This window comes from Watersipora subatra, chromosome 3 (assembly GCF_963576615.1).
Source record: "Watersipora subatra chromosome 3, tzWatSuba1.1, whole genome shotgun sequence".
NCBI classification, from domain to species: Eukaryota; Metazoa; Bryozoa; class Gymnolaemata; order Cheilostomatida; family Watersiporidae; genus Watersipora; species Watersipora subatra.
In genome coordinates, this window is record NC_088710.1 from 35,787,618 (window position 1) to 35,805,875 (window position 18,258).

General features: G+C 36.8%; 1 protein-coding gene across 2 annotated transcripts in view; it reads right to left on the reverse strand.

Annotated features, from left to right (window-relative positions):
* Positions 1–18,258, reverse strand: part of LOC137389931 (uncharacterized) — a 45,786-nt gene that overhangs the window by 25,506 nt on the left and 2,022 nt on the right. The window contains exons 2-3 of one of the 2 annotated variants that reach the window (XM_068076121.1): positions 13,066–13,209; positions 7,141–7,798 (exon numbers count right to left, since the gene is read on the reverse strand). In XM_068076121.1, the coding sequence (XP_067932222.1) occupies positions 7,141–7,798; positions 13,066–13,209 (802 nt within the window). The remainder of the gene's footprint in view (positions 1–7,140; positions 7,799–13,065; positions 13,210–18,258) is intronic. The other variant, XM_068076122.1, reaches the window with a different exon arrangement.

An 18,258-nucleotide genomic window follows, 5' to 3' on the forward strand; every position in this document is an offset into this window, starting at 1 on the left:
ATACATCATGATTAAGGATAGACAGAGCCTATGCGTGAAGTGGACTTGTTCAACAGATGCTTAACACGCATACCATTGTTTCTATAGTAGCCATATCTGTATTTTTACACTCTCTGTCAAGACAGCAACACCACTTACATTTGATTTTCTCGCTACTGTCACAGTAAGATGGAAATGCACAACTTATTTGCGGCACAGTGCAGCAAAAAAGTGTATCTGAATTTTTACAAATATGTTGTACAGCAATATCGGACATTTTAGGAGCTTTCATGTATCATAAGCTTTTCATAGTTTAAGAAAACCAGCATATGCAGTTAAAGGACAATTGAAAATTTTATACCATAATTGAGCTCAAACAAATCTTTATCCATTCCGTTATTTTACAAATCATAGTCTTGTCATGATGATTGGTAGATATTTATGGGCTCAAAACTTTTACTTTGTAATCAATATCAAAATTGTGATTGTATTAGTAAAGAAATCACCTTCTGATCTTCAATTTTACCCAAGAAGAAACATTTTGGTACAGCAGCTGATTCACAAAATCTAAATTTGGGAAGCCTTAAAAGATTTTATAAATTGCCAAAACAACAAAAATTTTTTGTGTGTTTAGTAAGTACCAATCTTTCAAAGAGTGTGCAAAATTTCGACCCTCTACATCTTTTTTGAGCCGAAATAGGTTTTTGACTATACCGACAGACAACTTCAGTTTAGCTGAAAAAAATAGAAGTCTTGCTAACAGAATATTTTCAACATGCTGAATGTTGAATTATAAAACAGTCATAAATAGGTTTGATTAATTAGAATGCTGCAGTATATGATTGCGCATTGTAATTATACTACTTCTGAATTCGACAAAGAAATATATTTTGACAATAAAACCATTAGCATTTAAACAACCACCATGTTTGTAGTGGATGAGACTACCGGCGTATAAAAGTTTTAGACTGATGCGCCGAAGAGAGCGGCTGGAGTTGTTAAAGTGGAGTAACTGTGATGATTCACGCTGTTTAAGAAGGCAGAGCCAACCAGCACCTTAAGTGTAGCGGATGCCATCAAGCGTGCCACCAACACTCTGCTAATGTTTTACTAATTGCGATAGAAGAGAGATATTTAGTGTGATAACATAGCCTGTGTTCATTACTAAGTTGGGTGTATAAAGCAGCCTAAATATATCAAACAGATGCTAAATGTTTACATAATTTATAGTATACTCTACAGCCAATTATTGCTGAACTCCTTAGCGTAGTCATTTACTAGAAAATAAACTCGTTAGTACATCTGCTAGTTAACATAAACATTCAATTCATACGAACCTAAAACAGTTGATATAAAAAATCAACTCATAAGTACGTACATGGGATAGTTAATATAAGGGATCAACTCATAAATACATGAGGTAGTTGATATAAGAAATAAACTCATAAATACATGAGGTAGTTGATATAAGAAATAAACTCATAAATACATGAGGTAGTTGATATAAGAAATCAACTCATAAATACATGAGGTAGTTGATATAAGAAATAAACTCATAAGTACATGAGGTAGTTGATATAAGAAATAAACTCATAAATACATGAGGTAGTTGATATAAGAAATAAACTCATAAATACATGAGGTAGTTGATATAAGAAATCAACTCATAAATACATGAGGTAGTTGATATAAGAAATCAACTCATAAATACATGAGGTAGTTGATATAAGAAATAAACTCATAAATACATGAGGTAGTTGATATAAGAAATAAACTCATAAATACATGAGGTAGTTGATATAAGAAATCAACTCATAAGTACATGAGGTAGTTGATATAAGAAATAAACTCATAAGTACATGAGGTAGTTGATATAAGAAATCAACTCATAAATACATGAGGTAGTTGATATAAGAAATAAACTCATAAATACATGGGGCAGTTAACTAACAAGGCGTTTAGGTTACAATATAAAATTGAAGTTGGTAGAATTGCCAAAAAAATTGTAATAATCATAGAACAATCTATGAATCATTGGAGTAATTTTCCGTAAGATTGAGTTGATGTCAAATCATTCTGAAGTAAAGTGAGGCGTTACAGAGATAAAATGTTGAACGGAGTCAAGCAATCAGAGGTTCCTATACAGTAGATGTAATGAACTAGTCTACTGGTCATATCTAGAATGCATCTATTCAGTTATTAGTAACCAAACATTTCATGCTTGCGAAGCTTCTTGTTTCATTAACTTTCACCGTGGTCACCAAGGTTACGAGAATATATGTTTATCGATTATTTGGCTAATCAAAGGGATCTAAATTAAAATGTTGAATTGAAAACTTGCATTTATTGCTTTAATGAAAGCCATATTCGTAGTATACAATTATGTTGATGACTGTGACAACATTTATGTAGTGTTTATTCCAAGTTTACTTGAGGTGTATCCAAAGTTCAAATATGATTATGTGCAGTTAATGTGCAGTGACAGCAACCTAAAAATTGCTGCAATCAAATTAGATTGAATACCAATTATGTTTATATGACCTCTCAGAGGATGTTTATAGATTGGCAGACTTACTTTAAAAATCTCCAAGACTGTATCTCTATGAAGCTGTATTAAATGGTATCACAACTCAAAAAGTATCTCAAGTAATAAGAGCAACTCAAGTCAAAAGACTAACTCAAGTCAAAACAAGATAGAACAAATCAAAAGAGAACATATAAGTGGTTATTTTATAGTGTTATGACATCAACTCTTATCAGGCTCGAGGATTTTTTTAGTTGTCAACTATACATAGCGCTGTAGCCTCAGAACCACAGCAGTTTGTGGGAAAGAAACTTTTCAGTTCCTGTTGGATTCCTGAACTAGTTGAAAAACTAAAATTTTGATTGATCAGTGTTGGCCGGCTGTCTAAATTCCTACTCCGTATGATCAGTTGCGGGTAATTAACTCTTTATGAACTGATACCACAAATACTGGAATAATTAAGAACGGGCCAGAATATTACTTATAACAATTATTAGTAGCCAAATGCTATGACCCATAGCTGATGAGCTCAGGTATTACAGTACGTCTATTATGGTCCATAATGCAAACGTAAGGTATTTAGGCCTCTACTTACATCATGTGGTATCAGCAATGTTTTAAAAATACATAGAAACCTTGAAGCAGCGGTGTTTGCTAGATGACGCCTTAATGGTTATTTATATATTTTCATGTTGTCTACCAGAACTATTCTTTCTGCGAGCTCCGGAGAAGTTAGTCAGACTGTCAAGCTGCCTCTCAACTACATAAAGGTCTCCATACCTTAGGTGTTTGACTTTTAGTATCACTAGTACCCTGGCAGTCCGAAGTGCTGTGAGAGATCATCATGTGTAATAAGTATATATACAATTATTCCAATATTTTTATAGAGTGTTAGTCTACCACGCTGAAGGTAGGAGTTTAAATCCCGTATGATACAATATTTTTCCCAACATTAAGCCATGGCTTCGGACAAGCAGACAGAAAAACACGGTACTTATTATAGCAAAGGTTCTGTAGTAATCAATTCAGTTACTTGCTCTGTTTTTATAATACTTCTAATATGCACGGTTTACCGAAAAGCGCCATATCCTTTCTACATTAGAAATATCTAGTGTGATTGTTACCTAGCTGCACACAGGTAGTTCATCAGAACTGTTTAGACAAACAATGCTTCTATCCAGCTGTTTCTGGATAAAAATAAAAACAGGGCAGGTGATCTAGAGGCCTAACTATAATCATAGGTAGCACTAGGAGAAGGTGGAGTGAGATAATTTTTTCTGAGAGGATTATGAAGGCTCTGCAAATATTTTTGCAATAACAAGGCCATTGCAACACAAGAATCATCAAAGGAAATAACAGGCACTGGATGAATGGATGAATCAAGAGAGTATGGAACAGTTTGATTGTACAAGTTAGAGTACAAGTGCGAGTTATATAAGTGAAATAGGAAATATGTGAAACCTCAGGCCCTCGCAGTGACATTATACAACTTTAGGTTTTTTTCAACTATTGCCTGAATTTTGCCAATTTGAAATTTTATTTTTAGAAAATATTGTGCAAGTATTGTTTAAAGGTGAAAAAACTTAATTTTCACCTTTAAACCTAGAAATTGCTAGAATCAAATTAGATTGAGTACAAATTATGTTTATATGACCTCTCATGAGATGTTTATAGATCTGCAGACTCGTTTTATGCAATGTTTTTTCACCAGTATGTAAAAACTTTAGTTTTTACATACTGGTGAAAAAACATTGCATTTTGTAATGTAAAAAATGTAATGTAATTTTGGATGTAAAATACAATTTTGGTGAACATACAATTCAGCACCTTTTCCGCAGATCCTACAGCTGACTGATCTGCACTATTTGTTTATCGGAGGAACCAATTTAGCACCTGATACCTTTTTTGCTGAGCCTCATGCTGAGGCTCTCGATAACAAAGCCTATCCTATTACCCCTCCTGTGGCCTAGAAATATGACATACATAACTTTATGATGAGTTACAGTAAGTCAGTGAGTCATCTAAATCGGCCTGTGATATGCAATGATGTGAGTCATTGCTGACCTAATTATGTCATAAATGAGGAGTGATGTCTAATAGTTGCCTTAGTCAAACAAACTGCTGAAACTGCAAGAATGGCAATCCAGTCAGAATCTCTGAGTAGGGGAAGTGAGAGAGAGGGAGTGAGAAAGGGTGAGAGAAAGAGAGAGAGAGAATGAGAGAAAAAGAGAGAATGAGAAAGGGAGAGGGAGAGAGAGTGATAGAGTGAGAAAGGGAGTGAGAGTGATAGAGTAAGAAAGGGAGAGAGAGAGTGATAGTGATAGTGATAGAAAGTGATGGAGAGTGAAAGAGTGAGAAAGTGAGAAAGACAGAGTGAGAGTGAGTGAGTGAGAGAGAGAGAGAGAGAAGGAGAGAGTGAGAGTGAGAGTGATAGAGTGAGAAAGGGAGAGAGTGATAGTGATAGAAAGTGATGGAGAGTGAAAGAGTGAGAAAGTGAGAAAGACAGAGTGAAAGTGAGTGAGTGAGAGTGAGAGAGAGTGAGAGAGAGAGTGAGAGAGAGTGAGAGAGAGTGAGAGAGAGTGAGAGAGAGTGAGAGAGAGAGTGAGAGAGAGAGTGAGAGTGAGAGAGAAAGGGGGAGAGAAAGAGAGAGTGAGAGAGAGGGAGAGTGAGAGAGAGTGAGAGAGAGAGAGAGAGAGTGAGTGAGTGAGAGACAGAGAGAGAGAAGGAGAGAAGGAGAGAGAAGGGGAGAGGGGGAGATATAGATGACATGCACATTGACAGGTTAATAGAAGTTCACAAGTGTATTATGAGACGATTTTGCAGCTTGTCTGCCTATTTACAGGAAGTTCTCTGACAGGACAGTGTTTTACTTCTTGTTGACTAGGAAGCTGCCATTTTTTAAATACAAATCGGTTTGAATTTTAAACATATATGCTAATATTCCTTGAACAAAATACACTAGAGTACAAGGTTGTGAGTTAGATCAAAGGCATGAGATCGTGGCCTGTGTTCTTCAGGTTACTTCCAGGAAAAATACAAGTTTGGAATTAACATCATTAGAAAAAAAACATGAAAAAATTTCCTCTACTGTAAAACCTTAAACTAGGAGTTCATGTGTGTTGTCTTGAAAAGACTCCGGTCAATAGAATTTACTATGTAACACCAAATGTATCAAATATTAGTAATAAAAAGATACTATTCAGTATATCTGCTTCTGTTATGGGTAAATTAGTGGCAAGTAGAAACTATTTCCAATAAAAATTGTTCAAGGATAGCAGAGCACTTCAAAAACAAAACAAATCAGTGGCTGCAAACATTTGCTTTGCGACTGGTAATAAGTTTTTTTTAATTTGCTTTGAAGCAAGCTACCAATAAAACACTCAGTTGATATTATACATGAAAGCTGTAAAATGATCTATTGCGCTGCATAAATAGTCATAACTTTTTGATGGTCCGGAGTAATTTAACTGCTGATTTTGTGATAGCCTAAAATAAATATTAAATCGTCGCAGATGCCTTTACAATAGCCTCGTTATAGCTGTAACTAAAATTTCAAGCACAGTTAAGTTAACATGAGCACCATACTTTAAAACTCTAGACTAAGTGGACATAAACATTTTCCAAATATATCTGGCTATTAAAATTAGAAAGGTTTTATCTCACCTCTTCGTCGCCCGATGCTGAGAATTTCACTAGGAGCTCTCCTTATCAGCCTAATGAGTGGCTATAATTGCTCTCAATTATGTACAACTAAACACAAGGCATAATATACCTATCAGACTATTAGCTTATTTAATTAACCCATCTGTCTAGCGGCAGCAAGCTATTCCGCTGGAAATAATGCTGCCAGCGTTGCTGTACTGCAAATACCTTACACTAGATTTATAGCCATAGTTGACTTTCTTGAAACCCAAAGATAAATCTAGATGCTGATAACATCTTGATTGTATTTACTTGCCTGACTTACCTCCCTGATTGCTGATGATGGGTATTTACTTCCCTGACTTACTTCCCTGACTGTTGATGATGTGTATTTACTTGCCTGACTTACTTCCCTGACTGTTGATGATGTGTATTTACTTGCCTGACTTACTTCCCTGACTGCTGATGATGTATATTTACTTCCCTGACTTACTTCCCTGACTGCTGATGATGTGTATTTACTTCTCTGACTGCTGAGGATGTGTATTTACTTCCCTGACTTACTTCCCTGACTGCTGAGGATATGTATTTACTACCCTGACTTACTTCCCTGACTACTGAGGATGTGTATTTACTTCCCTGACTTACTTCCCTGACTGCTGATGATAATTTTCTGCGATGTAGATTTGTCAGTCTTAGAATTTAATTGCTATTACTGGACATACACCCAACATACTTAGAGAGCTAAATATATAGACGATGAATAATAATGTGACTGCCTTTTAACGTGCTGAAACTGAAGTCTCACTCATACATACTAATAACTACTACCTTGAACAAGGCCTGTCTGGCAGGAAGTAAAGGTCCTTATTTTACATATCGTAACTATAGCTATAGCTTAATGGGTCTATTTTGTTTAGTGAGTCTTTTTACAGAGTTTTCATAGAGTGAAACAAAAAGGAGCATCAACTTTTTGATGGTAATCAACAGCTTACCTGCAGCTTTCTGATTGCTAGCGTTTTTTGCTCGTCTCATAACAACCTTCACCTCTTCGATATTCTTACACCCCATTAGATGGTGATTATTTTGCTTTATAGTTTGGTCCACTGTTTGTCTCGGCTGTGCTGGTTGGAGAGGTAGTGACGGTACGGCGGGTTTTTTATGCACATTTACTGCATACTCAGGTACAGGCTGGTCCGACTGCGAAGATGCTGAAGTCGCAACTGAAACATTCGTAAAGTCTTTCTGCTGTTCTTCTACTCTGTTCCCGGCATTCATTGTTGGCGACAGCTTCTGGCTCCAGAAACCAACGCTACGAAGAGATTCTGGGGTAGGCGGAGCTTGTGGCAAACTGCGACTATGAGACGAACTCCAGCCAAATTTTGCCCCAAGTTTCGGACTCGCGACCTCAACGGAAGCAATAGTTTTATGTTTGGTTTTAGGAGTTAGTTTCTCTTGCACTTCTGAAAAGCTACCATTCTGTAGCCAACGACTGTGTGCTCTGTAGTAACCCTGACTGTTTATCTTGTGTTTTAGGACATTAACTAGTTTAAAGGAATCGTCAGCTGATTTACAAAGAACGACCAAGATCTGATATCGGTTGGTGACAGTTTCATTGGCGAAGTAACATATCTTTGGACTGAGGGAATCAACCTGAAAGTTGTGATGGGGGTGTTGTAACAAGCGTTTGTAAAAAGTTTACTACAAACCTAGCCTAGCATATATGTATTTACAAGCTATTGATTCATATGCAGGCGTATTATGATGTATGTGGCATATCGTGTCAGTATATATCCAACTATATATCTATAGCTATATATATCTTTATGGCTACGTAAGAGCTCACATACTCCTCCTACCTCAAATAAATTGTTCTCAGTTAAAACTGAGGCTACATCACACATTCATAATACTGAGAGAAATGTCATTGTCTCACAGCTCACAGCAGTGTTCACATTATGGTGCCAGAGAAGTTTGTAGGATTAAAAATGATCTTCCACAAAGCTTTAGTAGATTCTATTAGAAAGTATCAATATTTTTCTATCATTTGCGATTATTTTTTATGTTTGAGGTGATCTGGCTGTCAAGATGTTTCACAATTACAATTGACCAAACTTGATCGCGGTTAAAATAACGTCACTATTTGCTATCGTTGCTGCAGTTGATATCGGCTATTCCATTCAAATTGCAGCGTTACACTTCTCTATTCTGTCGATCCCTTCGCAACTATAGACGTCGTAATCGTACGTTCGCTTGACCTGAGCATTTTAACCACGATCAAGTTTTGTCGATTTTAGTTTTTAAACTTTCTGGCAGTCAGAAAAATACTGATGTTGTCTTATAAAATCTGCTAAAATTTTGTGCATGTTCATTTTCAATAACGTCTTGCTAACCTGTTGTGGGGTGTCAATATCTTTGAAGCCAATCAGAAACTCAGTAGGTTCTCAATATTAGGCCCCATCACACGCGGCAATACGTAACAGGTTGGCAATACGTAACAGGTCAAACAAGCGCAGGCACACCCACAACATAGGGGAAAGTTGGGTGATATGGGACGCTTAAGCTTCCAGCAAACCCGGCAAGTAACTCGACTAAAATTTCACCTTTTTGTTGAACAGCTCGACTTTCTTGCCATGTTATTAAATTTTTAGCAGCTTATAGCTATTAGTTTGGCCACAATATCTTTTTTTGTGTGTCCCATATCACCCGTGATTTCGATGGGCTTATGGGTGATATGGGACAATAATTTAAACTGATGAAAGCTGTTGTATTTTACTCCACCACTACCATTATTGCTACTGACAAAAGTTTAAAATATATGTGAAACAAAGAGCAGTAATAAAATAACATCGTTTGTAAAATAATTGTAAATATTTATTGGAGTAATAGTTACAACATGTCTTTAAAGAAACAAACTGCCTATGTAAGTATTTGACCCTACCACCACATTATTTTTGTTATCTATTTAAAATGAACACAGTGAGTAAAATAGCAGTGGCAGTAAAACACATTGCTTGCCAAACTGCCCTTAAGTCTATGAACTAGTCCGATTCGCAGTTGTGGCATGTATACAAGTGGTAACCAGGAGTGCAGGCTTCATGAGCTCAATGTTTACAGTCACTGCACTGAACCCATGGTTCCCTTGATGTGCTGTTACCGAAGTGCTCAAAGCACACAATACAAATGTTAAACTCGTCGTCTGAGTCGTCGGAGTAAGATAAAGGTGGCTTTTTTCTTTTTTGTTTGCCTTTTACTGACTTCTTGGTTACGGCGGGATTATCATTACCTTTTGATGTTAAAGTGGGCTCGCTAGAAGATTTTTTAGCTGCCTTTGCAGCCTTTTCTAACAAAGTGACTTTCACTGGTGTTGTGTTTAAGACCGTACTACTTTGAGAGCTTGATTTGTCTTTGGTCTTACTAAAGTTCATAATTGGTTTGGGAGAAATCTCGCTAATCAATGATCTGACACATTTGCTTTTAGAAATAACCAAAGATAATGTATGATCATGATCAGAAGCTGTGCTCAAAGTAGAAATTTCATAGCCATTGTTAGAGCTATCAGCTGCAAGAGGTTGGCCATTTGAAGTTTCTCTGTTCTTGTTGGTCTGACCTGTTGGCTGACATGTTTCCATGCCCCCTGTTATATTGTCATGATGTGGTCTCGGTACTTCGAAATTAGCAGCTTCCAAATCATCTTTAAAAATACTAAAGTCTTCATCACTAAACACGCTTCTGTTAAATGGAGATATGCCTGTAGCGAGGAACCCAGAAAGTGCTAGGTCCATTCGACATGTAGATGAATATGCCTTGTTGAAAATCCCAGCTACATCGACAGGCGTAACAACCTTTCCAGGATTTTTCAACAGCCACAAACGTACATTCTCTGCATAGTTAGTTTTTAATGGTTTAAAAAACTCACATCTAGTGGTTGGATTCTATGCGACGTATGTGGGGGAATCGTTACAAAGTTTATACCATGGTCACGTAAAAACTGCCAAATCTCTAGCGAAAGATGGCTGCTATGATTGTCGGCGATAAGAAGTACAGGATTTTCTAAAGAGCAATTGGTGAACTTTTGAAAGTGTCGCAACCACTTGAGAAACAGTTTTTCATTTACCCAGCCACTCTCTGAGCATTCTCCGACAGATCCTACTGGTGCTCCATTCATAAGATGGGGAGCGATTCTTATTCTCTTAAATATAAACATTGGTGGTACAAATGTGCCGGTTGCGCTCATGCAACATATTACAGTTGTATTTGTCCCTCTTTCCCCACTTGTTATTGCTCCTACTCTTTTCTTTCCACGCGCTGCTAAGATCTTCACAGGTTTGGTTACAGTGGATACTCCAGTCTCGTCAACATTGTATATGCGCGCAGCATCAATTGCAAGAAAGGGCTCCAAATTGTCATAGAATTTTGAAATAGCAGCTTTGTTAAATGCCTTTGCTCTGTTCATTGATGTGCCTTCAGAAAGTCGAACAGCAAGCTCTGGATGGCGTCTAATAAATGCTGTAAACCATTCTTGCCCAGCCATCTGTGACTCCTTGTTGAACTTATGTGGGATGCCTTTCTTCTCTGCAAGCTGTAATAAGTCAGAAAAAGGTAAAATCATTTGATGAAGATTCTTATAATCTTCAATATTGTTAGGCATTGCAGAATAAGATTGATTTAAAAAGTTGAAAGGATCCTAAAATTATGGTTTTAGCTATTTACTTGATATGCCATCTTTCTTAGGTCTCTTGCTGTAATTCCGAACAATGTCCTTTCCATATCTAGTACATGACTAACAAGATCTTCCATGTCACCTAGCACGGGTTTTCCACCTAGAGCAATCTTTCCAATACTGAGGTTGGACTGCCTTCGAAGTAGAGTTGTCCGTGGTATGCCATACTGTGATGAAGCTTTACGAAGAGACATTCCATTTTTTACACTGTCTAATGCTTTCAGCAAAGCATCCTCTGACCATGTAGCTCGAATGTTTTTTGCAGTATAGCGAGGCATGGCTAACAAAATCACAAAAGAGGACTTAGCAGAAAGCAATAGTAGTATATGAGTGATATGGACCACCTGTCCATATCACCCATATACAGGTGGTCCATATCACCCATACACACATAATTTTGTTTATAGGCTATTGTTAAAAACAAAGCAGACAGAACGAATCCAATTTTTGAAATAATGATGGCAAGATAAGGTAGAACGACTTACCTTTTACACTTTGAAAAATATTGGATGTTTTTTGCCAAAATGGCAAGAAAAAGGCTGCAAATTGTTAGAAGGAATTTTGTAAAAACAGTTAAATTACTCTCTCTACAAAGCATGCTGTTTTATGTAGGCAGCCATTTTGCAAGAAGTAGGGTAACTAAACCTTGACCTTTTACTACCTTCAGCTGTATCCTATTACTGTTGCCTAGTGAGATATAAACTGTCCCATATCACCCGGTAGGTCCATATCACCCAACTTTCCCCTACTATACTTGCTTAAATATGCGTACTGCAAATTGTAACAAATTATTTGATTGGTTAACTGTAAGTTAATCGTTAGTGGGCCCTGGTAGCTAACTAAGGAAGTAATAACATTATGAAACCAGCGCCGTAAGACCAAGAAATATGCATAAATATTGCAGGACAAAGAATTTAGCATGCCAATTATGCAAGCCAGTGTCAAATCTTAATGGAATCTTAACGGCTTTGTGACAGGTGTGCGAAGGACAGCTGAAGCACGAGCGAATTAGGAATTTAGAAATGTGTTTTAGTATTTATCTTTCATTTAGTTTGCCGTAAACTCTGATATAATTCCATATCCACTGATGCCAAATAACTAGCATTCATTTACAAATTGTTAGTTACCAAAAAAGAACCGTTTGTAGATAAAGTCTCTACATCTGGTACCTTCATTGCATCCTATCTAGAAACAAAACTATCGTTAGTTCTGATGTCAGTTTCTTCTTGGTAAAACCTCTGCGGAGGACTTATAAGGTATGGTTAGCTTGAGTTCCTTAGAGGAAGTTCTAATATAGAGCTCTTCATGATGTATTGTGAGTGCAAATGACTTGTGGTTTCGTACTATTTGATCCTTGATCTTCTATCAATGTGAAACGCAGGCTACCGTTAAGCATACACAAATGTGTCTAGTGCCTTCGTTGGCATCATTGGCGCTTGTTCCCATCACCTCTGCATCACTTTTGTCTGAACATTTATAGCAAACATAACTTCCTATTCCTTGAAAGACTACATGAAAGGATAACTCCATCGTAATGATAATTCTCTTTGAGCGTAAAATGGCGTGGTGTCTCATTGGACAATAAATTGTCATAAGAGAATTATTAAAATAGCGGGTAAGTATACAACAGACTGGAGAGAATATCAGCGCACAAGACCCGCCTTCATAATCTCTAAAGCCTGAGGCCCTTGATAAACATACACGACCCAGCGTTTGACACTGTTTATACCATAAGGCTCTGTTCATACCCTAGCCCTAGGCTTTTCTCATACCCTAGCTCTAAACTCTTCTCACACCCTAACACTAATGTACATGTATGTTCTTCCTTAGCCTTAGACTCTGCTCAGCCCATAGCCCTAGGCTCTACTCTAGCTCTGGACTCTTTTCATACCATAGAATAAGTTCTTCTCACACACTAATCGGAGACTGTTCATACCATAGCCCTCTTCTCATACTGTAGCCTTAGGCTCTTCCCATACTCCTGTCTTAAACTTTGCACTTACGATAACCCTAGGCAATTCTAATACGATACCCTAAGCTCTGCTCTTGCTATATTGTTGGCTGTCTTGATAGCGTGTCTCAACACATTGTATAACAATAGCAAACAGTCATAGGCACCAACTATATAACCTCGCTAGTCAATAACCGTGTCACAGAACTGTTCAAAGAGTGGCAAGGCAACGGCATACTTATGTACCTGACATTCTCTTATAAGACTGATCGGAACCCTCTCTATCTTGTTGTGCCATATTGTTCTATCCGTAAGGGTCAAGGAGTTGCGTGAAATTCTCACTCTGATCTTTTCTGCTGTGTTTAAGTACACCGACAGGTTCTCTCTCACCTGCAACAAGGTGTCACCAGTTGTCAAAATGAGTCATAATGCATCCAAGTTGCACCAATTAACCATTTTGGCTCTATTTCCAAAATATTACCAGCACTCTGATTGGATCTACTGATCTACTGATTAATACACTAAAAGTTGCTCATCTCAGTACCTGATCGCTGCGCCAATAATTACATCATATGAAGAACTGGGACTAGAATGAAATAAATGCTTTTGTAACTATTAGGTAAGAACATTTAAAAGAGTAATTCTCTATTGTTTGTTACAGTACACATATACCCAACTACACATGTACTATAACTACAGATGTACTATAACTACACATGTACTATAACTACACATGCACTTTAACTACTCAGGTACTATAACCACACATGTACTATGACTACACATGTACTATAACTACACATGCACTATAACTACTCAGGTACTATAACTACACATATACTATAACTACACATGTACTATAACTACACATGTACTATAACTACACATGCACTTTAACTACTCAGGTACTATAACCACACATGTACTATGACTACACATGTACTATAACTACACATGCACTATAACTACTCAGGTACTATAACTACACATATACTATAACTACACATGCACTATAACTACTCAGGTACTATAACTACACAGGTACTATAACTACACATATACTATAACTACACATGCACTATAACTACTCAGGTACTATAACTACACATGTACTATAACTACATCCGTGCTATAAAAAGATAATGAATTTACTTTGTATTTAATACATTCTTCTTGTTTTCTTTCTCAAACTTGAAATGTTTAATAAAATTTCAGAGCACGCAAAACACACTCAGCGCTACAATCTGCCAGCTTTCCTATAGTTTATTGACTGAAAGTTACTTTTGATGGACTAAATCATATAATAAATAGAGACCTTGCTCCCCTGTCTCTAAGGCTACATTTTTACATAGCTGTTTTCTGAAGACTTGATCTGATAATTTATTTAAAAAGAAAAGAATTTCCGATCTTGCATCAAGCGTTACAAACAGAGGACGTCTAGTAATATCTATCATGTTAACACTGTTAACTGACAAACAGAGGACGTCTATACCTATCATTTTAACGCTGTTAAATGATGAACAGAGGATGTCTATACTTATCATCTTAACAGTGTTAACACTATTAAATGCAGGTCCTTAATGGGCAGCACGTGATTGGCTACAAGTAAAACTGACTTTTTCTCTTAAATGTAGACAGCTGATATGAAACCATTGGGTAAACTTGAAATAGTTCAGATATAATTTAATCAGCATCTACGGTTTCTTGGTACAGTCAAACATGGATAACTCGAACTTCACGGGACCGAGCGAAAGTGTTCAAGTTATCAGAGCGTTCAAGTTATCAGAGCACTGTCACAAGTCCATGTATTTATTTATTTATTAGTAGATACATGCACATATACAAACTATAATAAAAATCAAAAGCATAAATGGCTTGTTTCAAATTACATGCTTCTAATGTAAAGTTTAAAACTTTTTTACCAAAAAGTATAGGAGATTTTTCTATCACTTGAGATTGTTTTGTTATTTAAGGTGATGTTATTGCCAGGATGGTTTTTTAGATTAAAATTGGCAAAACTTGATCGTTGTTGAAATGCTCAGAAGAAAAGACATCTTTTTCTTTTGAGCGTTTTAACCGAGATCAATTTTGCTGATTTTTCTTGAAGTTTATGCGGAGGTCACCTCACTTTTCCATGCTTCCGAAAGGCGATCGCTAAGCGGATGTTTAGTAAAAATCAAAATTCACCAAACCTGTAGAAAAGTCGTTGACAAAAATATTTTGTCGGCGGTGGTAATAACGACGCCTATGATTTACGAAAAGTTGAGGTTTACCTCTATGACTTGGAATAACGTGATTTTCTAAAGCGATAACAACCATCTCGATAGCCGTTGGGCAAAAAACTGTTCGAGTTAACAGAGTTGAGGTCAAGTTATCTATAGCTATTTATCATTACGTGGGAACGGACCAAAGAAACCGTTCGAGTTAACCATGTGTTCGAGCTATCCGTGGGCGAGTTATCCATGTTTGACTGTATTTGCTATTGAATCTACCTTTTCATACTCCTTAAAATAAAAGACTACGGAAATTCTACTTTTTAAACTTTTGAAGGTTTTTGTATTTATGATTAAAATATACAATAACATAAAACAAGCCCTCAGTCTTCCAATTAGCTCTAATTAGCTCTCTGCTCAGCCAACATCACACCAAAATCATACAAGGCAAGTCTAGAAGTGCCATAATAAACTGGTGTTAGGAGAAACTAAACTTATCACTTCAATAAAATAGCCTTGAAGTGTTTGACCTTTCTTTTATATAAAGTTGCCCATTAATTTAGAGTGCTTATGCTATCCCTAAAGTACCCTGCTATCTGCGCTGTTTAAATTCTGTGATTGGCCAGTTTAACTTAATAGCTTGGGAAGATTGTTTGACAAACTGCAGGTGCACTTTAATGCAAGATTTTAATCTCAGTTGAAAAAACTTAAAAATTTTATAACTAAAATGCCATAAGTTTATGATCAAACCATGAACTTTACTCGCTACACCTGAGAAGCTCTTGGCTTTGTTTAGAAGCAAAATCAAAATAACTGCCTTGTTTTTACCTTGATGAACAAGCCGATTAAAGCGGTATTCTAGCTAGTTTAATCTATGAAAACTAGTTTGGGATGAGGACAAAAAACAAATACCGTAATTTATGGAAATACAACAGGCAGACTCGACAAGTTCAAGTCATTCCAGACAAGTGAAGAAATTTCTACTAAAGAATAAAAAAATTGAGTTTAGGGTGAGGCGCAAAAGGCCAGGTAAGAGGATCGCAAAGGCTATAAAGGCATTCTAAAGTCAGGAAGCAATGACAAGGAAAGGAAGCAGCAAGGGTAGACAATATCCAACTTGAGAGCTGAGAACAATGGACAGAAGGTAATGTAAATGGCATGACTGGGCTAAATGGCTAATGGTAAATGGCTATGAATATGGAGCTTAAAAAAGGGGCCAGCAGTTTACGGTTAAAATGGCCAGATGACCAAAGACTGGATACGTCTTCACGATGACTGCTGTCGTTAGTCTGGCTAAATTAAATTCTGATGGAAACATATATAAACAAGATGTCTACTGGGAAGAAGTCAAAATTGAGTTTACCATTTCAATTCTTTGTACTATAAGTTCAAGTGAAAGTCATGCTCTCTGATGTTGATTCAAGTTTGTGTACAATCACTCTGGACTCTAGCAGTCCTTATGCTAGTGTTGGCATGAAAATGAATATGAAATGCTGCATATATTGCATACAACACCTACAATTGGTGAGAGTTGAAGTGAGACAACTCCAAGCCATAATTATTCGACATCGTTGAATAAATTATATAAAGTGACACCAATTGACTTTTCTTATGCTTTTCTGACTTTTCGTGCTATTTTGTTCCGACTATAACTTATAGTATGAAGGTGTATTTTTATATTTTAGCGCATTTTGTTAGTTTAGTTTATTTATAATAGAGGTATTCATTTTTACCCGTTGTGAAGGCGCTATCATTTGCCTACACTTTCAAGTGAACAGGCATAGACTCTACCTTTAAACTACCTTGGTAACAGGCTATAAGAGTTCAAATTACCACCAAACCCTATTTGTCAAGTATCTATTCAGAGATTTGTCGTTTTATTATTTGGAGTTGTCCTTCAACTACTAAAACAAAATAGTGTTACCTATTCAGGAAGCGTTCATTATCGCGCGTATAGTATGAACCCTTAACTAACTCACTTGATAGGTGAATAGATAACAGCAATATAACACAGATGCACAAAAATCATGAATAAAAATATCTGTAAGTTTTCACCAGGCAGTCTAAAGCAAAGCATACTACATGTAAGGATGCGTTGAATTTAGGCTAAAATATTATAATTGTATATAGACAAAGGCTACTGCAATTTTATTAATAAATAATAATGCAAATAGCGTGTTTCATATTTTACTATCTCAATATCTCTTAAGCCAAAAAACTCTCAGTGTAAACACTGTGAGTTATCATACCATGTAGCTTAGCAACAGGTTGGGGTTCATTTATCAAGGCCTTTGGTGGTGACAGCAATGACATCCTATCTTAAACTGCTCTCCAAAACTGAATACTTGTCTAGTTGTTGAAGTTCTCTTGTCATTAGACTCAGACGTGTCTAGCCGAGATTATAGAGCCATTGTTAGTGCCACGTTAGTGCTACAATGCTCTTAAAAATATGCAGAGCACTTGTAGACATGTCACCGTGGGCAGCTGGTGACAATGGTGCTACTGGTGCTCACACATCTGTGTGGTTCCATTCCATAGCTGGGCTGTCCTGTTGCTAGAACTATCAGACAATCCCTTTTGTTTTATGTTTTTATTATTTTTAATTTCTATGTTTTACCTATAAATTAAGTACATGCATTAATACATTGCACACGCGCACACACGCACACACGCACACACGCACACACGCACACACGCACACACGCACACACGCACACACGCACACACGCACACACGCACACACGCACACACGCACACACGCACACACGCACACACGCACACACACACACACATCATGATCGATCTCCGAGAGATTGCTTGATGGTCATATGTGACGTAGGTGTTAGTCTTTTAAAAATATACCTCTCGGTAACTTGACTTCATGATTATGCTATATATTAACCAGCCCAAAGCTGAAAAGAGGTCAAGTTCATGGCACCACTGGTATTAGGACTGTGAGGGCTCACAGTTGGTCGCCTAGGAAACAGGAAACTGTAACACGAGTAAAACGATTGAATTGAGTTCTTTCCTATCATAAAGTATGAATAGAATATCTATACTCAAATCTTGCTGCTTCTCTATCCCAATAACAGCTGTCTTGCTATCGGCAGCACTCCCTTTATTTAACCAATAAGGCTCCACATCTCAACTATCTTATTTACAAGTTTTATCGAACGTGTAGTAAGTCCATTTTCATGCCTCCCTGACTTCTTTCTCACGTTTTACT